Below are 24,542 nucleotides of genomic sequence, written 5' to 3' on the forward strand. Positions count from 1 at the left end.
TTATATATTATACATGCATACAATGTGTCTACTCTGATTGTCTTTAACTTCTTGGCCGATTTCGCTCAAACTTTCACAGCTTAATCGTTTTAATGGGTGTTTGATCATAAAGGATGGAATTTTATCACATGCCATACCCTGTGTCCCATGTAATATAACCATTACATATAATTTTATCATACACATGTGTAATATACGTTTTAAGCGTTTTCATTGGCTTAGTTTTCGTTTATCGACCAATCGCATTTTGTTATTTTGCTGAAATGACGTTGCAACCTCAAATGACGACAAGAAATGTAAACAACATTCGGGATTTATCATTTGCGTAAATATTTATTTAATTTGCTTACTTAAAAGCATGTGATAAAAAAGATCTGACACTCGTTGTCATATCATACCATATTTTATTAAACTCATCTAGGAAATTCGTTATATGTATCCGCTGCACATTTTATAATTATGATTGCACAGTGGTGATTTTTTGTGTTAATTAGTGTAAATAAGTACTGCATTTATGCCTATTTCATTAACTACAACATGTATTGCAAATAATGCAAAGCTAATTTTTAAAATTAATAACTGATCACAGGGACTGGGCAATAATAAAAGATCACAGGGACTGGCAAATACGCGAACCGGTGAAACTGTCTGGTTTTGTATAACAACAAAACATAATCAAAATATATTTTTCTTGTGGTTTTTCTAACAATAGCGCAGACTATTGCTGTTAGAGTTTTGGTTAACGCGTATTTTCTTCAATTTTACAAGACGACAGCAATTGCACGGTGTATTGCTTTATTGATAACCGTTACACTACAGTCACTTGTTAATATCTTAGTAAGAAGGTGATTTTTCAAGCGGTTCCGTAGTGTAGTGGTTACACGCTCGCTTCACATGTGAGAGGCCCAAGGTTCGAGCCCCAGTAGAATCAAATTTTTTTATTTATGTTCTATGTTAACTTTTTTTTTGATGTAGACATTTTAGTTTAAATAAATATGCTATTTTATTGTAACCATTTTAATGCCCCCTGATCGAACGATCGGGGGTATATTGTTTTTGGCTTGTCTGTCCGTCATTATGTCATTCTGTCATCAAAAATTTAATCTCACATTAAAGTTTTGCAATAACTTTTTAAATATTGAACAAAGCAACCTGATATTTGGCATGCATGTGTATCTCATAGAGCTGCTCATTTTGAGTGGTGAAAGTTCAAGGTCAAGGTCATCCTTCAAGGTCAAAGGTAAAAAAACCTAAAACTTTAACCTTACATAAAAGTTTTGCAATAACGTTTGAAATATTGAAGAAAGCAACTTGATATTTTGCATGCGTGTGTATCTCATGGAGCTGCACATTTTGAGTGGTAAAAGGTCAAGGTCAAGGTCATCCTTCAGGTCAAAGGTAAAAAACAACAACCTTACTTTCAAGTTTTGCAATAACTTTAGAAATATTGAAGATACAAGATGTAGCAACTTGATATTTGGCATGCATGTGTATCTCATGGTGCTGCACATTTTGTTTGTTGAAATGTCAAGGTCAAGGTAATCGTTCAAGGTCAAAGGTAAAAAATAATAAAACAGGGCACATTAAGGGGCATTGTGTTTCTGACAAACACATCTTTTGTTTGTTTTTATTGTGCCCATGAAATATGTGTGTGAGAGGGTGGGGGGGGGGGTTGTAAAAACATTAAAACGTTTACAGTGTTTTCATATCAATGAGTACTCAACCCCTATCGTAAATGAGCAACGTAAGAATAAGTTCAGAATCATCTCCCCTTGAAGTTGAGAAAAATATGAAATTTATTAATTACGCATACAAGAAGAAGCAGATTTTTTAAGACCTACACAGTTCTGTTCCATTAATGAAAACTGCACTCGGATGCCAATAAAAAAGGAAACCAATGTAAATAAAATGAACTATGAAATATTTGGGGGTTACAGCACACAATCATAGATAATGGTTATTTGGAGTTTATAACACAACTTTATAGATAATGTTTATTTTGGGTTATAACACAAAATCAGAGATAATGGTTATACCAGTATCTTTTTCTATTTTGTTTAAAATAATCGGCCAATATATTAATATTTACAGTAGAAAAAAAGCGTTCCATGTAACTTCATTGAGTGCCTTTTACACTGAAATTCCCGACGCCATTTGAATACTTATCTTGTACAATATATAAATGTTTTGGATTATGCACACGCGCAAAGTTTCAAAAACAGAATGTTGGTTTGCTGTAAAAAAAATGGTGTATAAAGTTTTGTGGTAAAGAAACTGAGTCGAAGAGCCAACTAACATGATCATTATTCAGCTATGAATGTATTAATATTAATTGTAAATCGTATAATTGATATAAACATGTAAAATAGAAAACGTAAAATAAAGTTGAAAAATAATAATGTAATAAATTGACGAGTATGTAGTAATTGAGGGACAATTGACGAGGATGAAGAAATTGAAGCACAATGGTACAGTTTTTTTCACTAAACGTCATTTCTATAAAATCATACTAATTCGCATTTATAAGGTCACAGTTCACGAAACTTATTGGCATGGACTAAACAGTTATATTAGTTAAAATAATGTTATGTTTCAATATGTTTCAATATAAGATTTTGTTTTATAAAAGTATAAGTCATATTAAAGATATGACTTCATCAATGGCTCTGCAACTCGTGAAAAATAAATGTTACCATTCATGAAATGATACTACGATCTCTCAAGAACATAAACACATATCCATCAAACCGTATTTTTTTCAACATGATTTGACATATTTATGCCCCCCTTCGAAGAAAAGGGGGTATAATTATTGCTTTGCTCATGTCGGTCGGTCGGTCGGTCTGTCGGTCCGTCCACAAGGTGGTTGTCAGACGATAACTCAAGAACGCTTGGGCCTAGGATCATGAAACTTCATAGGTACATTGATCATGACTCGCAGATGACCCCTATTGATTTTGAGGTCACTAGGTCAAAGGTCACGGTGAGCCGAAATAGTAAAATGGTTTCCGGATGATAACTCAAGAATGCATACGCCTAGGATCATGAAACTTCATGGGTAGATTGATCATGGCTCGCAGATGACCCCTATTGATTTTGAGGACACTAGGTCAAATGTCAAGGTCACGGTGACCCGAAATAGTAAAATGGTTTTCGGATAATAACTCAAGAACGCATATGCTAAGGATCATGAAACTTCACAGGTAGATTGATCATGACTCGCAGATGACCCCTATTGATTTTGAGGTCACAAGGTCAAAGGTCAAGGTCACGGTGACCCGAAATAGTAAAATGATTTTCGGATGATAACTCTAGAACGCTTTTGCCTAGGATCATGACACTTCACAGGTAGATTGATCGTGACTCGCAGATGACCCCTATTGATTTTCAGGTCACTAGGTCAAAGGTCAAGGTCACAGTGACAAAAAACGTATTCACACAATCGCTGCCACTACAACGGGCAGCCCATATGGGGGGCATGCATGTTTTACAAACAGCCCTTGTTAATATTTGTTTTGGACAAACACAACACAATATTTGTTTGGATTTGCATGCAGTTGCAGAATGATCGTATGTCCTTTGAAGAACTGGGCAAGCTGTTGAAAGAGGTCAATCAAACGCTTGAAGAAGCAAAAAAGACCGGCAAACGTTTTTCTAAGATTGCGGAAAGGACCTTGTCAAAACATCTGCAGAAATTGGATGCTACTAATCAGTTGGGTCTGATACGCCTTAAAAAGAAGACAACAGTTGGGGAACAACGCCTTCATAGCAAGACGAAATTTGGGGAACATCGCCTTGAAAGAAAGACACAATTTGGGGCACAGAGAATTGAAAGCAGTGTACAGCATGGCATTGAGCGCATGCAACAGGCAGCAAACAAAACTGCACAAGCAGACTATGAACGAGACGTAGCAGGTTCGTAAACAGGTTTTATTTTGCACACCAGTTCGTCTCAATATAGGTAATCCATTTACAAATTATCATTTCAAAAACAAAGTGAACCCAATTAGCCAATAAGGATTTAAATTTGGCCAAAAATCCATATATTTTGTGCATAAAAAGACGTGTTTAGCTACACAATTATTTGTACAGGAGTTGATTTAGCTACACTTCTGACCTGTTCGTCAGCGTTATGATCAGGTTTAGGTGTTTTGTTTGTAAAAAGTGTGTATGCATTTTATTCTCTTTGAACTTTAAATATGTCTAATACTAGGTCACTTAAAAGGCACACAACATGTCCTGCAATAATTAGAATAATAACCATTTTAAGTTAGCATATTATGTATCAATTGATTAAAAATGATCATTAATATATAAGCTATAGGAAATGTTTACATATAACAATTACATATTACTAAATGAAACCTTTCCGTAGGAGCTTTGGTTTTTTAGCTCATCTATTTAAAAAAAAAATTATGGGCTATTGTCATCACCTTGGCGTCGGCGTAGGCGTTGGCGTCGGCGTCCGGTTAAGTTTTGCTTTTAGGTCCACTTTTCTCAGAAAGTATCAATGCTATTGCATTCAAACTTGGTACACTTACTTACTATCATGAGGGGACTGGGCAGGCAAAGTTAGATAACTCTGGCGTGCATTTTGACAGAATTATGTGCCCTTTTTATACTTAGAAAATTGAAAATTTTGGTTAAGTTTTGTGTTTAGGTCCATTTTATTCCTTAAGTATCAAAGCTATTGCTTTCATACTTGCAACACTTACTAACTATCATAAGGGGACTGTGCAGGCAAAGTTATGTAACTCTGACTGGCATTTTGACAGAATTATGTGCCCTTTTTATACTTAGAAAATTGAAAATTTGGTTAAGTTTTCTGTTTAGGTCCACTTTATTCCTACAGTATCAAAGCTATTGCTTTCATACTTGCAACACTTATTAACTATCATAAGGGGACTGTGCAGGCAAAGTAATGTAACTCTGACTGGCATTTGGACGGAAATATGGGCCCTATATACTAAAAAAATTGAAAATTTGGTTAAGTTTTGTGTTTTGGTCCACTTTACCCCTAAAGTATCATAGATATTGCTTTCATACTTGGACCACTCGCAAACTATCATAAGGGTACTGTAAAAGGACAAGTTGCATAACTCTGATTGTCATTTTTAAGGAATTATGGCCCTTTTTTGACTTAGTAACTTTGAATATATGGTTAAATTTTGTGTTTCGATCCACTTTTCTTCTGAAGTATCAAGGCTATTGCTTTTAAACTTCAAATACGTTCATGCTATCATGAGGTTACTGTACCTGGCAAGTTGAGTTTTACCTTGACCTTTGAATGACCTTGACTCTCAAGGTCAAATTATTAAATTTTGCTAAAATTGCCATAACTTCTTTATTTATGATTAGAATTGATTGATACTTTGACAAAACTACTCTTACCTGACATACCACAATAGACTCCACCCAAACCAACCCCCGTGCCCTCCCCACCCCTCCTCTCCCGAATCCTCCCCCCTCCCCCCTAAATATATATATATATATTTTTAAGATCATCTCACAAATGACCACCACACCCTCACACTACACCCCCCCCCCCCCACCCCACCCCCCCATTTTTTTTAAACGGTTAAAAAACACAAATATTTATTTTTGTTATTTTATTTTTGAAATACCGTCCAACCATCGCACCCAACAATCCACCCCCCCCCCACCCCCCCCCCCCCCGAATTTTTTTTTTTGCATTTTTTTTTTGCTTTTTTCCGCATTTTTGGAAGATAATGTAATAAATGTCCACACCCCCACACTTAAACCCCTCTTCAATCCACCCCTCCCTCCTTTGTGATTGAAATTGAGAGTTCCTTCACCTTTAAAAAGAAAATAGATGAGCGGTCTGCACCCGCTAGGCGGTGCTCTTGTAATGTAATTTTAATGACACAACATTGTATATTTTTGTATATAGTCCGCAGTATAACACTAGAGGGTTTTATTTAACGAAAAATGACTTTTTTCCGGCAATTGTAGATGGACATATTGTTAATGCTTTTAATCTGTACTGTTTACTGGTCTGCAGGCGTTGGTCAAATGCTAGGGTTAAGTTTAGTGTGCAACATCTATGCAGATAGTATATGTATTCTCCTCGTTGTCGTAGTCTGATATCGGTACGTAGACCTTGATGATGTTGATATTGTGAGGTCTAGCTGAGATACAAATGGAGATGAGTCTCCTGGAGAATGGGATGCAACTTATGTTGGCTACCTCCTTCCTAACGATGTAAGCAACCCGGCAGGCTTGGCGAAATTGCCGGTCCGCCGGTCCTGACCGGCAGATTTCAATTTGGTCCGGCAGGTTTAACAAGAATGTCGGTCCTGGTGACCGGCAAAATGTGGATGATTGCAAACAAATCTTTTTTTTTTCAAGTTGAAAATTCGAAGAGCAAATCGCTTACTACATCATGAAAATGAAATCGCTCGTTGTTTTGATGTTTGCTGTAGGTTTGTTACGTACAATTAGCAAATCCAACTTGTTACACAACACCTACTTTAAACTCGTTTGCAAAATCGCCAACTGCGTTCTAACAAAAAAGATCTTGATAGCTTTGACATATTTTTCGAGTAGGATAAGGACAATAAAATATGGTATCGTGATAAACACAACCATATGCATACGCCATTTTTCATAAGTGTAAAGAGTACAGTGCATTATGGGGCAGAGCTTTCATTGGACGAGCGAATTTAAATTTAGATTGAATGCAATACGATACATGTACAAAGAAATGTTTTTATTGCATCATATGCAGTGCCATGTAAAAAAACGGGGACTTTCTGATACTGGTCAAAAATGAAAATGAATCTCTGTTAACAATTACACTGCGTTAGCATGTAAATAAATCGTCTTTTTTATTTAATTAATTACTAGTAAACGTTCTGAAAAATGAAATGCCTTAATCATTAAATGTCAGGTAACGTGTTTTGTACTGTGCGCAGTATATTTTAACAGCCGCTCCAAACTGAAATCATATTAAAGTAAGAATGTTTAAATCGTTTCGAATAACTTTAATTTGATAATTATTCGGCTTGCACATACGTTATTGAAATTATCGCACCGAACCGTTCTAATAGGGAATACATGTAATAAAAACTGACACGCGAATTTTTCACAACATGATTGACATTACACAACCGATTAACACCAATTAGCTGCCAGTGTAACCTCTAAGCGATTAAAATCAATTTAACGGCCGGTTGAATAAAGAGATCAAGATGTGATCGCTGCCATTTTTGAATTTTCTAGTTAAGTTGTTGTTGCTTTACGGTCCGGCTAAATTTTCTCCGGACCGGCACATTTTCTGAAATGCCTGTCCGGATGACCGGCAGATTTTTTCTAATTTCGCCATGCCTGGGGTAACCCGATGTTTGGAATTCTCTCCCATGATCCGTAACTTGTGTCGTTCGTCCGTTGATGTTTTTCCGAAGCCTTGCCACCTGGCCTCGGCTAGTAAGAACATTTCCAAGCGGTAGTGCTTCAGCTCATGCTTCAGTATGTGGATTTTTCCGCATGCAAGGAGTGTTCTTACGTTTCACGTGTGTATGATTGATCCCTTTGCTGCCATCTTGATCGCTTGGTAAACTTTATTATCCTACTTGTCGCATTCACCCTGGGGACACACAGTGGAGTGCGCGATCATGGTTATTCCAATCCCCGACCGAGCCCGCTTTGTATTCTGTATTTTTGGTTTCTTCATTTTCTTTCCAAAGGCTTGAATAAATCTTGGCGGCGCAAATTTTCTGTCGAAGAAATTGCATCTGTTCATAGAAAATGTGCCAGTCACCCATTTTTGTTTCGTTGGTCAGCAGAAGCGGTTACCATGGTGTTGTTGTGTCAAGGTCTCGGAATCAGAAGTAAGATTTGAGTGTCAGGTGAGAACCAAGTGTACCAGCCCTCTCTTGTGAGCTTCTGCAAAGCGAAAAAATACTATCTCTACCCCGATGTGGTGTTAAAACTAACGTCTGCGTTCAAACATTGGGCATCCCTGTAACTACTTCACATATGTTGTAGACATTTAAAACGCATGTTAAACATACCAAAGCTGAAAACTCCGACGTACCATTTAGCAAAGCGATGCCGCTTCTAATACTTCGAATTTTAGAGTTATGTTTATGCGTGCAAGTACCTATTCTTGCAACAACAATGGGTAGTCCATTGGAACTGGATCTTTACAAATCATATCCATTTAAAACTAAAAATATGTTTTGGAGTCTTCATTTTAGGCATTTTTCAAAGCCCAAAACGCATATTTTCATTTAAAACAATGCAGTTGAGTACATACGATTATGAGATTAAGGGGTGCGTGCGACATAACTATATATGTTTTACTATACCTTATACTCAATGGCAACTACCCAGTATCTTTCAGGTTACTGACCAATTCTTTTATATCTGATCTATTACTTAGCAGGCTTATACATATTAAATTCCAATTCACGAGTATGCCTGTCTACTACTGGCAGCACTTTAAAACATCCTACGTTGCTTTAGAAGCATATTATATATAAAAAAAATAATCACAGTTATTGAATATATCATAACAAGTGTACAGAATAAAGTCCCGCAATTTCGTGTTCCCTTTAACTCGTCTCAGCAGATGTAAAGCAATAAATAACTATTCGTCGTGTGTATGTATTGTAATGCTCATACAAAAGCAAAAGAAACATAGCCTCATACAAGTTAGTAAGTTCATATTAAATGCGTCTCTTTAATTGATTCACGCATATATTTTTTATGACGCAATGACCATATTTTAGATATATGTGATATTATTTCTCTTTGTGAACTGTTATCAATAAACACTCGTTCTGAAAGATGTTGTTAATTATACCCCGCCACAGGCGGAGGGATAAAGAATTGGCCCTGTCCGTCCGTCTGTCAGTCCGTCTGTCTGTCACAATTATTTTAGGTCTATATCTCAGAAACTATATAAGATGTGAACATGAAACTTCATAGGTGTATAGATATCAATGCGGCGAAATGTCCTGTGCAACAACCATAACCATACATTTCTTTATTAAGAGTAATTGCCCGTTTGTACATTTTCAGGGCTATATCTCAGATATCATGCAGGAATTCAACATGAAACCTCATAGGTGTATTGATAATAATAAGGAGAAGTGCCATGCTTAAAAAACATAACCCTTCACTTTCTTAAATAAGAGTTAATGCCATTTGTTGTTTTTGTGTGATGGCACTTTTCAGGGCTATATCTCAGATACGATACAACATGTCAACATGAAGCTTCATATGTGTAGAAATCCATGGAAAAAAGTGCTTTGCACAAGAATAATAAACACAATTTATTTGGGGGGGGGGGGATATCAATTCAACGAATTTACTTGTATATAATCAATTGATGAAAACATTTCAATCTGTTTTTATAATCAGCAAGTTTTAGATACCATGCTGAATAAGTACATCTCCAAACATACTAGTTCTTAATTACGCAACATTTGACTAACTTATGTTGTGAAGCAGTAAAGAGGAAACGGAATTGCTGTTCTAAATTTAAGCTAAAACAGTTAATAGTAGATGAAGATGGATATAAGCACTATTTTACTTCAAACTTCACGGCATAGCATAAGACTAATGTGGGAAACAAACAGTTAAAAAAATCTCTTAAATGCTATTGTTTATTCGTTTAGTAGTCTACTTAATGGACACGGCTAAATTTAATAACATGGACACGGATGTACATTGATTGCTGTATTTGTTTAATTAGTTGAAGGGACATTTTCACGTTTTGGTAAATTGACAAAATAAAAAATGTTTCAAATTCGCAAATTGTCGTTATAGTTATATTTGTGGGAAAACAGTAATACTGAACATTTACCATTCTCTTAAATATCAATTATATGCATCTTCTTACGATTTAAAAACCTGAAAATTATAAAGCGTTGCAACGCGAAACTATTAACTAATTTGGAGAGTGCTGTTGTTGTCGTTATATTTTCTGATACAACGAGGACTGCTTATATAAGGTATAAAATACATCACTCATTGTATTAACACGGATGGCCGAGTGGTCAAAGCGATAGACTTTTACTTCAGCGGTCAGTGGTTCAAGCCCAGTTGAGGGTTACTTTGTTCTGTTTTTAATTTTATTCTTGGTGTTACTGGAGCTATTTAGATCAAATGTTTACATTTATCCACTAAAGCATTTTAATGACAAACTTTAATACATGTCAAAATCTGGGAAAAGACCCCTTTAAGTCTCTCCATGTATACCGTGTAACAAAGCTATATAGTTACATATTGATATGTATATCACTTCAGTGGATGCATTCATTTACAGTATTAACAGCAAAATAGAGCATGGGCCATGTGTATCCATTACACTTTCTTTTAAAATCAGTGTCAGCAACCACATCGTAAATATCAAGTCTTGTGAACGTAGACCGCACCATTATTTGTTTATGGGTAACATGAGTGTTATTTTGATATAGATACGTGCTAATTTACAGTAGCGTCCTTCATGTAAATTATCTAACCAGTTGTTAAATGCTTTGACTGTAGCGAGCGACTTTGTTTGCGAGTTTCACTTTCGTGTTTTGCAATAAATTAAAATGGCGTACTTTTTTGGTATTGATGTAAGGCATTGTTTCATTATCATTACAGATTTTCGCCGTCGTTTGGTGGAACATTACAATGACACTTCGAGCAATGTGCCTCTTTCAGTATTGGATCAGAGTCTTGATAAACGTATAACCGATATATATGCAACGCCAAAAATGCACCGTTTTGATATAGCAAGTGATGGGAAACGTGTTAAAAAGGACATAGTACTGACATACAAGGATCTCTTTTACACAGACGACACAAAGTCAAATCGACGTGTATACGTACAAGGCGAGCCCGGCAGCGGCAAGTCAACGTTTTCAGCCAAGTTAGTTCATGATTGGTGCGACGAAAATCGGCCTTCAACGGCAGCTCCCAACAAAAATGCATCGTTTGATGACGTGTTAATCATTCAAAATTTCCAGTTCATTTTTTTCCTCTCGTTGGGAGAATCAAGAGGTCAGACCGAAGTAACGCATATTATAAAGCAACAAATCATCGACACAATGTATTCTGATGAAAAACGTGATGTCATGTACACTCTTTTACTCAGAATAATAGAGACGGAAATATGCCTTGTAATACGTGATGGTCTAGATGAATGGGTGGCTCCTGACGGTAGTAACCTTGCTGAACCTTCTATGGCGGGATTTCCAAAGGACAAGTGCGCGGTTCTTACAACTTCTCGACCATGGAAACTTGCTGATGAGCGTATCAAGAATTCACGGATCGACATCCTCGTAGAGATCGAGGGTATTAGCGATTCATATACGTTTAGTGAAAGAGTACTGCGGTGCATACTTGACAAGAGCAAGGATCTTATGACAACCGCGTGGGAAATTGAGAGCTTCATAGAGGAGCGTCGGCTGACCTGGTTATCAAATTCACCGATGTTGTACACACTTGTTATTTGCACGTGGGTGGACACTATGGAGGAGGAGGAACATTTGAACGGATCTTCATTGTGTGCATTGTATACTACTTTTCTTGAAAGCCTGTGTAAGAAGGCGAACGATACAACTGGCTTTTTTAACGATTTAAACCCTCCTCATGTGAAGTGTTTTTCAAAAACAAGTTACCTTCGGCCTATCATTCAAAACGTAGATGTCATGTCAAAAGCTGCTTTTCATATTTTGTTTTCTCCTGAAAAGGAAAAGTCTATTGTATTCAACGATCAAGAATTGTCAAACTATCTTACACCATCTGAACAAGAGTTTGCTCTCAAAGCGGGACTGATATCAAAACGGAAAAACAAAAGAACTTTGAATTCGTCCATCTCATTTATCCACAAAAGCATGCAGGAATTCCTGGCTGCTTATCATATTGCCCTCAATGCTCATTTGATTGATGATGTCATTTCCGGATATCTGGGACGTCATTCGGATGCATATCTCGACATATCCCAGGTGTTCATATTCCTATGTGGACTGAACATATCGGCTGCCAATAAGCTATCTGGCATTATGAATGAACAATCTTGCATTATGAATGAACATAATAATATTAATATGATTGATATGAACAAATTTTCATATGAATACGATACGTTTCAAAGCATCATAGAGGCAGGATACACAGAGGCTGTTTCAAATGACCAAACTGGCATTCTCCTCAGACTCAGTCACTTTGATATCGATGGGAACTTTGATATCGATGGGAACAACTTAATGGTCATGAACAACATATGGAGAGAAAACAAGTCCAATGCTCTGGCTTTGGAAATACATGTAGACGACGAAACGGATCATGCCATACATAGTTCATCTACACATAGCGAGCCAATATCGCAGGTTGAATTTGACCTGTCATCGTGCCTAAATCTGAAAGATTTGGTACTTTCTGGAAGCGGCATACACTTGCAAGGTAATATATACAACAAAACAACATAGTAGGTTTTCGATCAAGTTTTTTTATATCTCAAAAATGAAAAATCAATAAAAATATAATTGAAATTTATATCAGAGTGTTCAGTTTTGTTATGCTATTAACATCAATATTTCATAAAGCTATTCTATACATGCATAATAACGTGCTATGGTCGGTATACATAAAGTTCAAATAATAATATCCCGTATCACGTAAATGATGTCAAATGCATTTTCCTGAACTGGATCAATTACTTATTTCTTGGTTTGACCATTATTTGTTTGGAAATACACACCGTGATTTTGAAACTTTTGATCATAGACACCATTGCGCTTGCATAATGATACTTTTAGAGATACATGTTTTTACAACTGTTCTTGCAGTCTTTATTGCAGTTTGTGCCGTTATTTTAATGTGGTTTTCACAGATTTTGATATGTATCGAAATTTGGTGTTTAATGTTTAATTCATTAATGTAAACATTGGATCTTAAAAGCTTCAGTAAAAAAAACAAGAATGAAATAAAAGAAAACAATTTCCCTCAGCTGGAATCGAACCACTGACCCATGGAGTAAAAGTCCAACTATTAGACTACTCGGCAATTTGTGATCATACAAAGAGTATTGTATTTTATACTTTATATAAGCAACCCTCGTAGTTTCACAAAACATAACGATAACTTGCATATTATGGATATTTTAAAACATGGTAAATGTGCATAATTACTGTTTACTCAATATCATAACTACAACGAGAAGTTGCGGATCGGATTGTTTTTAATTGTGTCAAATTACCAAAACGTGGCAAGGTCCCTTTAAGATTTAAGAATTTATTATTGAAAATGTATGAATTTGATGCCAACATTTCACGTTGCGTGCAGCATTACCGTGTATATGAATGGCTGATTACATCGAATTTTTGCCAAGAACACAGACTAAGTAAATAAAGTAATTATGATGGTTTTCACATTACCATTAGCCGTATACAAACTGCAATTAATGCACAGGTTTAAATGCTTATGAAAATAGTTTTAAAAAGTTATTTGAACAAAGCATCACGTACCGGTGTGTCAACATCCATTAACATCGATTTGTAAACCCCATAAAGTCGCGTGATCCTGCACCTTGGTACAGCACTATTTGATCCGAAATCCAGAGTTACCTTGTTAGTGTTGATGTCGAATTTGTTTTTTTTGTTAAAAATTAGGTTTGTGATGTTAAAGAAAACAAATATACACATCGTTCCGGGAGTCATTTAAAACGTCCGTCTTTCCCGATTCTTGCAAAAATAGGACAAAGTGATACAGTTGGGTTTCGTTACTAGCAAGAATATTTGGAAACATGGAGATTCTTATTTTATTTAAAGTAAATTTATGTAAAAATCGTTATTTCTTCATACGAAAAGATTCAAATTTTCAGTTATCAGTGTAGATATATGTTTTACACGCGTAATTAACCGCCATAATAAATGTAATTTCAATATATGATTCAAAATACAATAACATACTAATCTGATTTATTGGGATGTGTTTTGATTAATTTATTTTGGATATAATCAATATATATCTATTTAAAATTTATTGTTCGATTGAGAGGTGTGTCTCAGCCTTAAATCAAAGTGTTTTGTGTCATGTTGGGTACGATAAAATCCATATTGGGAGTATTTCTGTGATAAAACTACATAATTCAATCCGTCAGTACGCCCACATTAAAGTTGGAAATTAAATTGTCTTAAGAACTAACACACTTTATTGTTGGTTATTTGCTCCACTGGCCAAAGGCCAGCGGGGCTTACGTCATGGTCCTGTGTCCGTCGTGTGTGCGTGCGTGCGTCCGTGCGTTAACTTTTTCCTTAGACATCTTCTCATAAACTACTGGTCCCATTCTGATGAAATTTCTCTGGAATGTTCCTGTGGTGAACCTTTTTCAAATTCGTTCAAATTATGCCCCTGGGGTCAAATATGCCTTGCCCCTGGGGGACAAAAAATTGAAAATTTACTTATATAAGGCCTATTTCGTGCAAACTTTATAAATCTTCTTGTCAAGAACCATTGGGCCTAGGGCTACCAAACTTGGTATGTAGTGACATCTTATAGTCTTCTACTAAGCTTGTTCAAATTATGCCCCTGGGGTCAAATTTGATTATGCCCCGGGGGGTCAAAAAATTGAAAATTTGCTTATATAAGACCTATTTTGTGCAAACTTTAAAAATCTTCTTGTCCATAACCATTGGGCCTAGGGCTACCATTTTGCTATGTAGTGACATCTTATAGTTTTCTACCAAGTTTGTTCAAACTATGCCCCCGGGGTCAAATTTGAACCTGCCCCGGGGCGGGGGGTTAAAAAATTGAAAATTTGCTTTTATAAGGCCTATTTTGTGCAAACTTTAAAAATCTTCTTGTCCATAACCATTGGGCTTAGGGCTACCAAATTTGCTATGTAGTGACATCTTATAGTCTTCTACCAAGTTTGTTCAAATTATGCACCTGGGGTCACATTTGACCCTGCCCCGGGGGGTCAAAAAATTGAACATTTGCTTATAAAAGGCCTATTTTGTGAAAACTTTAAAAATCTTCTTCTCCATAACCATTTGGCCAAGGGCTACCAAATTTGGTATGTAGTGACATCTTATTGTCCTCTACCAAGTTTGTTCAAATTAAGCCCCTGGGGTCAAATTTGACCCCGCCCCGGGGGCTCAAAAAATTGAAAATTGGCTTATATAAGGCTTATTTTGTGAAAACTTAAAAAATCTTCTTGTCCATAACCATTGGGCCTAGGGCTACCAAATTTGGTATGTAGTGACATCTAATAGTCCTCTACCAAGTTTGTTCAAATTATGCCCCCGGGGTCAAATTTGACCCCGCCCTGGGGGGTCTAAAAATCGAAAATTTGCTTATATAAAACCTATTTTGTGCAAACTTTAAAAATCTTCTAGTCCATAACCGTATGGCATAGGGCTACCAAATTTGGTATGTAATGACATCTTATAGTCCTCTACCAAGTTTGTTCAAATTAAGCCCCTGGGATCAAATTTGACCCTTCCCCATGGGGTCACAAAATTGAACATGTGCTTATATTGGGCCCATATTGTGCAAACTATAAAAATCTTCTTGTCCATAACCATTGGGCCTATTTCTATCAAATTTGGTAGCTAGTGACATCTGATAGTTCTCTACTTAGTTTTTTCAAATTATGCCTCTGGGAACAAATTTGACCTTGCCCCATGGGTCACAAAAATGAACATATGCTTAAATAAGGCCTATTTTGTGCAAACTTCAAAAAATTTCTTGTTCTTAATTATAGAGCCTAGGGCTACGAAATTTTGTATGTTGTGATATCTAATAGTTCTCTACCAAATTTGTTCAAATTATTCCCCAGGGCTCAAATTTGACCCTGTCCCGGGAGGTCACAAAACTGAACATATGACGTTTACCAGGGGAGATTACTGCGGCCGTGTGGCTGTGACCAACAACAACAACAACATCTTGTAAACATGAGATAAAACCCTGTCATTTAGTGCCATTTTAGATCAGATGGTGACTGCTTTCAAAGGAATTGAAGTAAGAACATTTGTTCTGAATGTTTTTCTTATAAACTGAAAAAAGTCGGGATTTATTTAAATATGTCAAAAGTGACCATATATCCGGATAAAAAAATCGGATGACATGTTTATTTAATGTCTTTTTGTAGTGTTTAAACCAGTTTAATAATATCTTATTGATTTTAAAACACAACTTCCACGAACATAATTGTTTCCAGAAAAGTCAATATATGATACTGCATTGTAAACTCAAACTTTGTAGCCAAGAGGTGTTGGAATTAATGAAGTGCAATGTTCTTAACTATCGTATATGTTGCTTTTTAATAACTAAGGATTCATTGTTCCATTTGTGAATTGTGACTCATGAATTGTGGAGATATGATTGTCAATTGCTCAACGATCCATATAAATTTATGATCATTTTATAATTTTTTTAATATAAATTATGAATTGATCTTAGAAGTCAAATGTATTACTTAATTAAATACATTTATAAATATAAGAAATACTCTTTAGATTATCATAAATTCTCAGGCCTGTTGGTCTAAGGGACGTGTGGGTTGTTAATTATATCTATGCCCCTCTTCGAAGAAGAGGGTGTTTATTGTTTTGCACATGTCGGTCCGTCCGTCGTCCGTATGTCCGTCCACCAGATGGTTTTTGGATGATAACTCAAGAACGCTTTGGCCTAGGATCATGACACTTCAAAGGTACATTGATAATGACTCGCAGATGACCCCTGTTGATTTTGAGGTCACTAGGTCAATGGTCAAGGTCACGGTGACCCGAAATAGTAAAATGTTTTTCGGATGATAACTCAAGAACGCTTATGCCTATGATCATGAAACTTCATAGGTACATTGATCATGACTCGCAGATGACCCCTATTGATTTTCAGGTCACTTGATCAAAGGTCAACGTCACGGTGACCGGAAATAGTAAAATGGTTTCCGGATGATAACTCAAGAACGTTTTATGCCTAGGATCATGAAACTTCATAGGTGCATTGATCATGATTCGCAGATGACCCCTACTGATTCTCAGGTGAAAGGTTTAGGTCACTGTGACCCGAAATAGTAAAATGTTTTCTGGATGATAACTCAAGAACGCTTATTCCTAGGATCATGAAACTTCATAGGTACATGGATCATGACTCGCAGATTACCCCTATTGATTTTCAGGTCACTAGGTCAAAGGTCACGGTGACTCAACTTAAAAAAATGGTTTCCGGATTATAACTCAAGAACGCTTACGCCTAGGATCATGAAACTTCATAGGTACATTTATCATGACTCGCATATGACCCCTATTGACTTTTAGGTCACTAGGTCAAAGGTCAAGGTCACGGTGACTTCACAGAGTAAAATGGTTTCCGGATGAAAACTAAAGAAAGCTTACACCTAGGATCATGAAACTTCATAGGTACATTAATCATGACTCACAGATGGACCCCTATTGATTTTCAGGTCACTAGGTCAAAGGTCGTGGTCACAGTGCCAAAATACGTATTCACTCAATGGCTGCCACTACAACTGACAGCCCGTATGGGGGGGGCATGCATGTTTTACAAACAGCCCTTGTTTGAGATGATTCTTTACAAAGAAAGATGCTACTATTGTATTTGTTATAAATGTGTGAAAGGCTCTAAGAAGGAACCAGAGATTATTAACCCTTTACCAAACACCAACAGGATTTTACGGGTTTATAGTTGACGACTTTATAAATAATTATGATAAAATGAGAAATTGCTCAAGATGAGCAATTTCTCCTTTTATCACAATTATTTCTACTCTACCTGATTATTTCCTTAATATTCCATTACAATTTAATTGTAATCTGCAACCTTTTTCAAATTGGGAAAGTCCAAAATGTGTCGTTTGGTAAAGGGTTAAGGCATTTTGATTCCTACGGGTCTTGTGAATCTGTTTCAAATCAAATGCGTATATTTGATCTTGATCATCCAAAAATATGTGAAATAGAAAGAACGACAATGTCTTTTGGAGAGATAAATGTACCTACGTTATAAGCAATGGGACTGTGCTTCAAAGGAACAATTCCCGGGCTTTTTAGTCTGTTTAGTTAACACGGTAGTAACTTTTTCCATATATAAAAATGCTCACCCTTCCAACTTTAGGTGCCCAGTGGGACGAGGGAGAGACAGAGAAAGTCACATGCTTGAGTACATTTCAACCCATGCGCATTGCGCGTTTTTTGTCGCATAAAAACCAGTGGAGCGATACAGGGCCATCATGGCCCTCTTGTTTGTGTTAGCATTTACAGTAACTAGTGCGATATGTTAAAATTACCTCAGTTTACACTAGCGAAGAAACGGAACATTCTACGAATGAATTGCCTATTTATTAAACATGTGAATGACAGTAACTTCTACAAAGTATTGTGAGTGCATGTATAGTGGAAAGGTCGGAACGCAGTAACAACGTATCGTTTCAATAACTTAATAGCTGGTTTATTTAAATGTTATTACGAACCAAATAACGTCATTTAACATGCTTATTGTGAAAAATATCAACGTAAGCAGTGGGCACCTAACCCACCCATAATGACAAGGGACGTTAAAAAAACATGTGCAAAGCCCGACATATTGTTAAAAATACGTCCGTTTTTATCATATGTAAGCTAGCGATGGAACAGGATATAACATAAATGTGTTTCATATCCGTTACAAATGCACATTCACCGTTACTACTGCATAGTGTAAAAAATACTTAAGTTTCTTATAAGGTGTACACTTTCGATGAAACATGTAATTATATTAATGGTTCCTTCTTGTTAAAAATTTACGCTGGTCCTTTACTACCATTCGTTGATGTTTTGCATCTCTGAAAACGAATGAGCATAATACAATTACGGGCTTTTTTAATTGTTCTACGTGATCGGTGAGTTGATTCCTATGATTATTGGTATGAAACGGAATGTGGATTATGCCGACCTCCTATTTTTAGAAGTTGAAGTGTGTTGGCCAGATTTCAATGCGGGATTTTGTAATATCTTTCTTAATCTAGAATCGTGCTTGTAATATCGTGTTCTCATTAAGAGCACGAAATCTCGACCGATGTAAATGCGAAAAGAACGAAAACACGATGCGAAACCGTGATATTTCATTTCGCAAATTCGCATTGGGTTTTCTTGAGTTCATATCGTATTTAAGCAATATTTTGTCAAACACAATCATTAAACACAATCGTGTGCGCTAAAATATATTCGAGGGATTGAAAATGCGATTTGTGAATGCGAACATAAGATGGAAGATCGCAAGATTACGGTTAGTGGTTAATGTAATACGATTCGAGACCGCGAGATACATTGCAAAACATTGATATTTTTTGTTGCTGTTGGTTTGCCATTTTAAACTTTTGATAAATAAGGGCGAGATCGCGAAACGAATTTAAGAGAGCAGTCGACTTATTTTAATGCATGATCGTGTTATTCATGTCAAGACCTCTCTAGGTAATTACGCATTGTTGCATCGCTCAACCTTCATTTCATTTTATGACCGGTTCTTGTTTTTGTACTCTCGCGTACCAACAGAAGTTATTGAAAGTGAATATATGTTAGGGTGACAGTTAAGTTATTATTCAGCTCACCTTAGTATAACGTGTCCATAGTGAGCTATTGTACTTGCCTTTTGTCCGTCGTTCGTCCTGCGCCGTGCTTCATCCGTCGTCAATATTAAATTGTTCACACTTTTGGACAAAAACTTCATGAATCCTGGTCAACACGTTTGTCTCAAAAATATGTTGGCCGAGTTGGAAACTGGATCACGTGTAGGCAAACATTAGATCACTATGTCAAATTATACAAACGGCTTATAAACACTCTCGAAATCACATTTAAAGTCGAACCTTTATGAATCTTGGTAAGAACATTTGTTGTAATGACGTCTCCATTCAGTTTCCAAAATGGTGTGTGTTTGTCGAACGAAAACATGGCCGACCGGGGGTTGGGCAATTTCATCAATTTGCTATAATTTAAAAATGATACTCTAGAAGCCTCATTTTCGTCTTATGTTTTAAGATACTTGTTTAGAACATTTGTGTTATAGTATCTCTTCCGAGTTAAACATTGTTTGGTCCCTTTTGAAAACATGACCGCCAGGAAGCAATGCGGATTTCCGTATATGGTCATAGTGACACATTGTTAATGCGCTATGAATGCGCTATTAGCAAATCTTATTTTCCAATCTGTATAAAACAGTTTCAAAACATGTGTCCCTATGTACTAAATTATTGTGCCAATATTTGAAATTATGCTACTTGACGTAAAAAATAGGTTCATAGTTCAAATTAAAAAGGGTAACATTAAAGGGGCCTTACGTTTTTTTAATGACAAAATTATAAAAATTGTGTCATATTCGCAAATGTTCGTTTAAGTTATGATATTTTGAGGTAACAGTAATACTGAACACTGAAAAAAAAGTACATTTTGTTAACTACGTTTATGGCTGCGTGATGCACTTGTTAGGCTTTATATATACGCTGTTATTTTATTTTCACGCGATACGAATTTATTCAAATTATTTTTCTATTATAAAGATTTTAACAATTTTTATGTTTCTATATTCTTTATTAGCCAACTATTTTTTCCGATTCGTTTTTAAAGGGGCCTTTTCACAGATTTTGGCATGTTTTGAAGTTTGAAGTTAAATGCTTTATATTGATAAATGTCAACATTGGATCCAGCTCCAGTAAAAAATCAAGAATAAAATTAAAAAAGGACAAAAATGTAGACCACATCAGGGCTCCAACCAGTGACCCCCGGAGTCGTTGGAGCAAAAAACCAATTAGACCGCTCGGTCATCCTGCCAAGTATATATGAAAGACGTATTTTATACTTTATATAAGCAATCTTCGTAGTTTCACAAAATTAAACGACAACAGCAGAACTCTCCAAATTATTCAATCGTTTCGCGTTGCAACGATTTATAATTGTCAGGTTTTTTAATCGTCAAAAGATGCATATAATGGCTATATTAGACCCTGGTTAATATTCAGTATTACTGTTTTCCTCACAAATATCATAACTAAAACGAAAATTTGCGAATCTGAAACAACTTTTTTCATTGTTGTCAATTTACCCAAACGTGAAAAGATCCCTTTATTAAGAGCACATTTCTAATGATCAAAATTATCATATTTGGAAGGATTTTACTTGCAATTGCGCTTGTAATGTTTCAACTTATAGGAGACGTAATTTTTATGAAGCGTTTTTGATAAAACTGTATGGGTTTCTCCCTTAGATAATGAAATTTATTTGAAAATAATTTGTGTTGAATAAGTCGTTTTTAAACGCTAATCAACTATTTAAAACATTTTAACAATTTAAAGTGTGTTGAACATGTTTAAAGACGGATATATGAGAAATATTTTTTATTTAAATAAAAGCATCAAAAGACAAGCATATACTGACAATATGTTATATCCGTCCATGTTATCTACGTAATTATACATTGGCTAATACATAAATACCCAGATAAATGATAGTTAACATCAAAACAAAATCCTGAGCATCAAAAATATTAGAGTAAAAATGTATAAACCGTGTACCACATGCTCTTTAAACGTGATTGACATGTTGAGGATTTGATATCTATCGATTTTAGTCGATTACAATGTGATAAGAATCTATGCAAAGTATATTTCTTTTTTTTAGTTTCAATATGTATTTATATTCAAATGTTTTTCATAATTTTGAAGATCTGATTGCATGTTTAAATTAGACACGTGTTTGCGCAGATTTATTGTGTAACCATCTTTCCAATAATTAATTATAAATCTTTTACTTTTGATGTCAGTTGAAATTGTACAATAAATAGGGGTCAAAAGCGTTATAAAGAGTTTGTTAAACATCTATATTGGTGCCACCCTTGGATCATGCTATTTTATTAAAAACGAATATGTGTTGGATACTTCGTTTTCAAATACTGATCAAACAATTACAAGTATATACACGGGAAGGAAAATGTAATAAGAAATATAAACAACACGCATATAATACTTATGCACCGATTGAAAATGTAAAAGTATTAAGTAATACTTCCCAATGTATTGTATTTTTGTATGGCAATAGGTTCAAACGTTTTAAATTTATCAAAATTATTACCACGTTAACACTTGTTAACGTTGTTAATATGTTCGTTACTGTTATAAATGTAAGTGAATGTTTACAGATTCGTCGAGTTCGGTCTCATCGACACTTCCGGTGTGTATTGTACTAAATAGTGCAAATCCAGCCAAGTGTGCAGATCCTCCACCACTACTGCCTTGCATAGAATGGATTGAATTGGAAGATATTACATGTTCGTCTACCTGGCTACGCAGTCTGTTCAGCACATTACTGACACTAGAGCAAAATGCTGTGTGTGAACTGAGGAAGGTCAGTTGTCAAGGTACATTTATTCTTTCCGCAACATTATCGTGTTTAAAGAAAACATTAGCATACAAGAGCTATCCTAATTTACAAGAGTGCGACGTTCTATGGGAGGTTCTCCATGGTCTGAATATAAAGAGCCTTAGTCTGGATACAAGTGTAATAAATTGTGCAGACATGATGTCCCAGTCACTTTTATCGCTCACTCATCTGGACACGCTTAGTATTAAAGTGGGTTTTGACGATTCCGGTCTGTGGCAGGCTCTCCGTGGTCTGAATATCATCAGTCTGAGTCTGAGTGGTCTATATGGAGGTTTAAGCGTAGACTATACAGACTCGATGTCCCAGTCACTTTCATCGCTCACTCATCTGGACACGCTTAGTATTGAAGTGGAGGATGACAGCCCCTTTCTGTGGGAGGCTCTCCATGGTCTGAATATCATCAGTCTGAGTCTGAGTGGTCTATATGGAGGTTTTAGCGTAGGCTATGCAGACTCGATGTCCCAGTCACTTTCATCGCTCACTCATCTGGACACGCTTAGTATTGAAGTGGAGGATGACAGCCCCGGTCTGTGGGATGCTCTCCATGGTCTGAATATCATCAGTCTGAGTCTGAGTGGTCTATATGGAGGTTTTAGCGTAGACTATGCAGACTCGATGTCCCAGTCACTTTCATCGCTCACTCATCTGGACACGCTTAGTATTGAAGTGGAGGATGACAGCCCCGGTCTGTGGGAGGCTCTCCATGGTCTGAATATCAAGAGTCTGAGTCTGAGGGGTCGATATGGAAAATTAAACGTTAATTATGCAGACTCGATATCCCAGTCACTTTTATCGCTTACTCACCTGGACACGCTTAGTATTGAAGTGAATGATGACAGTCCCGGTCTGTGGAAGGCTCTCCATGGTCTGAATATCAAGAGTCTGATTCTGAGTGATCGGCACGGATATTTGAATGTTAAGCATGCAGAGACGACAGCACAGTCACTATCATCGCTTAAACAGCTTGAAAAGCTTTCAATATTTTTGCGGACATATATCGACATAAAGCTACCTCAATCATTGAAGTATTTAAATATCTACTGCGTGACATTGCTTCCATCGGAATTACACGAACTTGTGGGCACACTGTCTGCATGTACTCGTACAGTTGAGAGTAAGCTGGAATTCGGTTGCGCTTCTTTCAACGATGCACGTGTAAAATCAATTCCACCAGAGGAATACATTTCAATCCAACAAGAACTGGGGACTCTGAATCATGTTGCCGTGAAACGATTCCGAATATTACACCGGAGAAAAAACAATTTTTGTGAGTATGATGCCGCATCCCCTTGGTCCGTACGTGGCATTGGTGGTGTCCAAGACGATAAAACGGATGATGATAATGTAAACGATGTTGCATATAAAAGCTTCGTTACCGCAACCGCCGACTCAATAAGCAATGGAATCATTAATCGAATTGCAATGCGACTTCTGATTACTCCATCCTCAAACTCATGATTCGTCGATAAATGCGACTGCAACACGTGATAATAACGAGAATAATTGTATTCATTATGTCTGGAACATTTTAAATAAGAATGATATATCTCTCTTGGATAGCATACATAGACAGTAGGCATTGTAAAACATTAATTCAACAAGTTTAAATAATCTTAACATTTTTGTGATGTGTTATTGGTGTGTAAATGTTATAAATGGAAAATGTTTGATGAAATGCATGCCAATTTTGTAAAAGTATTTAAAGTATACAAACACCATAAATTCCAACACGTCACGCAGTTTCATTTCATAGCCAATATACTGGCTATCATGTACTGTTTTTTCTGCAAAATTTATGTGCGAAGCAAATTATATGTATGCGTTGTTTTTAGTTCGTTTAAGCATATATATATATATATATATGTACATCTTGTGAACATATTCCAGAACTGCTTAAAAAAGTTTCTATAGCCATGAATATTGCAGAATATCCAACACATTTCATCCGTTATTGACTATAGAATTCCAAACGCTTGTCGTCTTAGAATGAATAATATAATAATGTGTTAAATTGCTTCTTGCAGACGGTGTGTGTCATGTTGATCTTTATGTTTGTCATTACAGATAGCAGTAACTACATATTGTTGTACACACACACATATACATACATGTGTGTGTGTGTTTTAATTGTTAAGATGCAACAAGAAAAAG

At 36.0% G+C, this 24,542-nt stretch overlaps 2 protein-coding genes across 11 annotated transcripts in view; one reads left to right on the forward strand and one right to left on the reverse strand.

The window, feature by feature from the left end:
- Positions 1 to 24,542, reverse strand: part of LOC127857912 (uncharacterized) — a 351,976-nt gene that overhangs the window by 86,637 nt on the left and 240,797 nt on the right. The gene's annotated exons all lie outside the window — the stretch shown is intronic.
- The window catches only part of LOC127857915 (uncharacterized), a 157,438-nt gene that overhangs the window by 6,986 nt on the left and 125,910 nt on the right, over positions 1 to 24,542 (forward strand). The window contains exons 1-3 of one of the 5 annotated variants that reach the window (XM_052394664.1): positions 12,205 to 12,420; positions 22,150 to 22,662; positions 22,981 to 23,195. The exons of 2 other annotated variants lie outside the window; for them this stretch is intronic. In XM_052394664.1, coding sequence (XP_052250624.1) covers positions 12,225 to 12,420; positions 22,150 to 22,662; positions 22,981 to 23,195 — 924 coding nt within the window. In that variant the 5' untranslated portion in view covers positions 12,205 to 12,224. Of the gene's footprint in view, positions 1 to 3,557; positions 3,916 to 12,204; positions 12,421 to 22,149; positions 22,663 to 22,827; positions 23,196 to 24,542 lie in introns of those variants that run through there. 2 more of the 5 variants (XM_052394662.1, XM_052394665.1) reach the window with 2 other exon arrangements.

Source organism: Dreissena polymorpha, chromosome 14 (genome assembly GCF_020536995.1).
Source record: "Dreissena polymorpha isolate Duluth1 chromosome 14, UMN_Dpol_1.0, whole genome shotgun sequence".
Taxonomy (NCBI): domain Eukaryota; kingdom Metazoa; phylum Mollusca; class Bivalvia; order Myida; family Dreissenidae; genus Dreissena; species Dreissena polymorpha.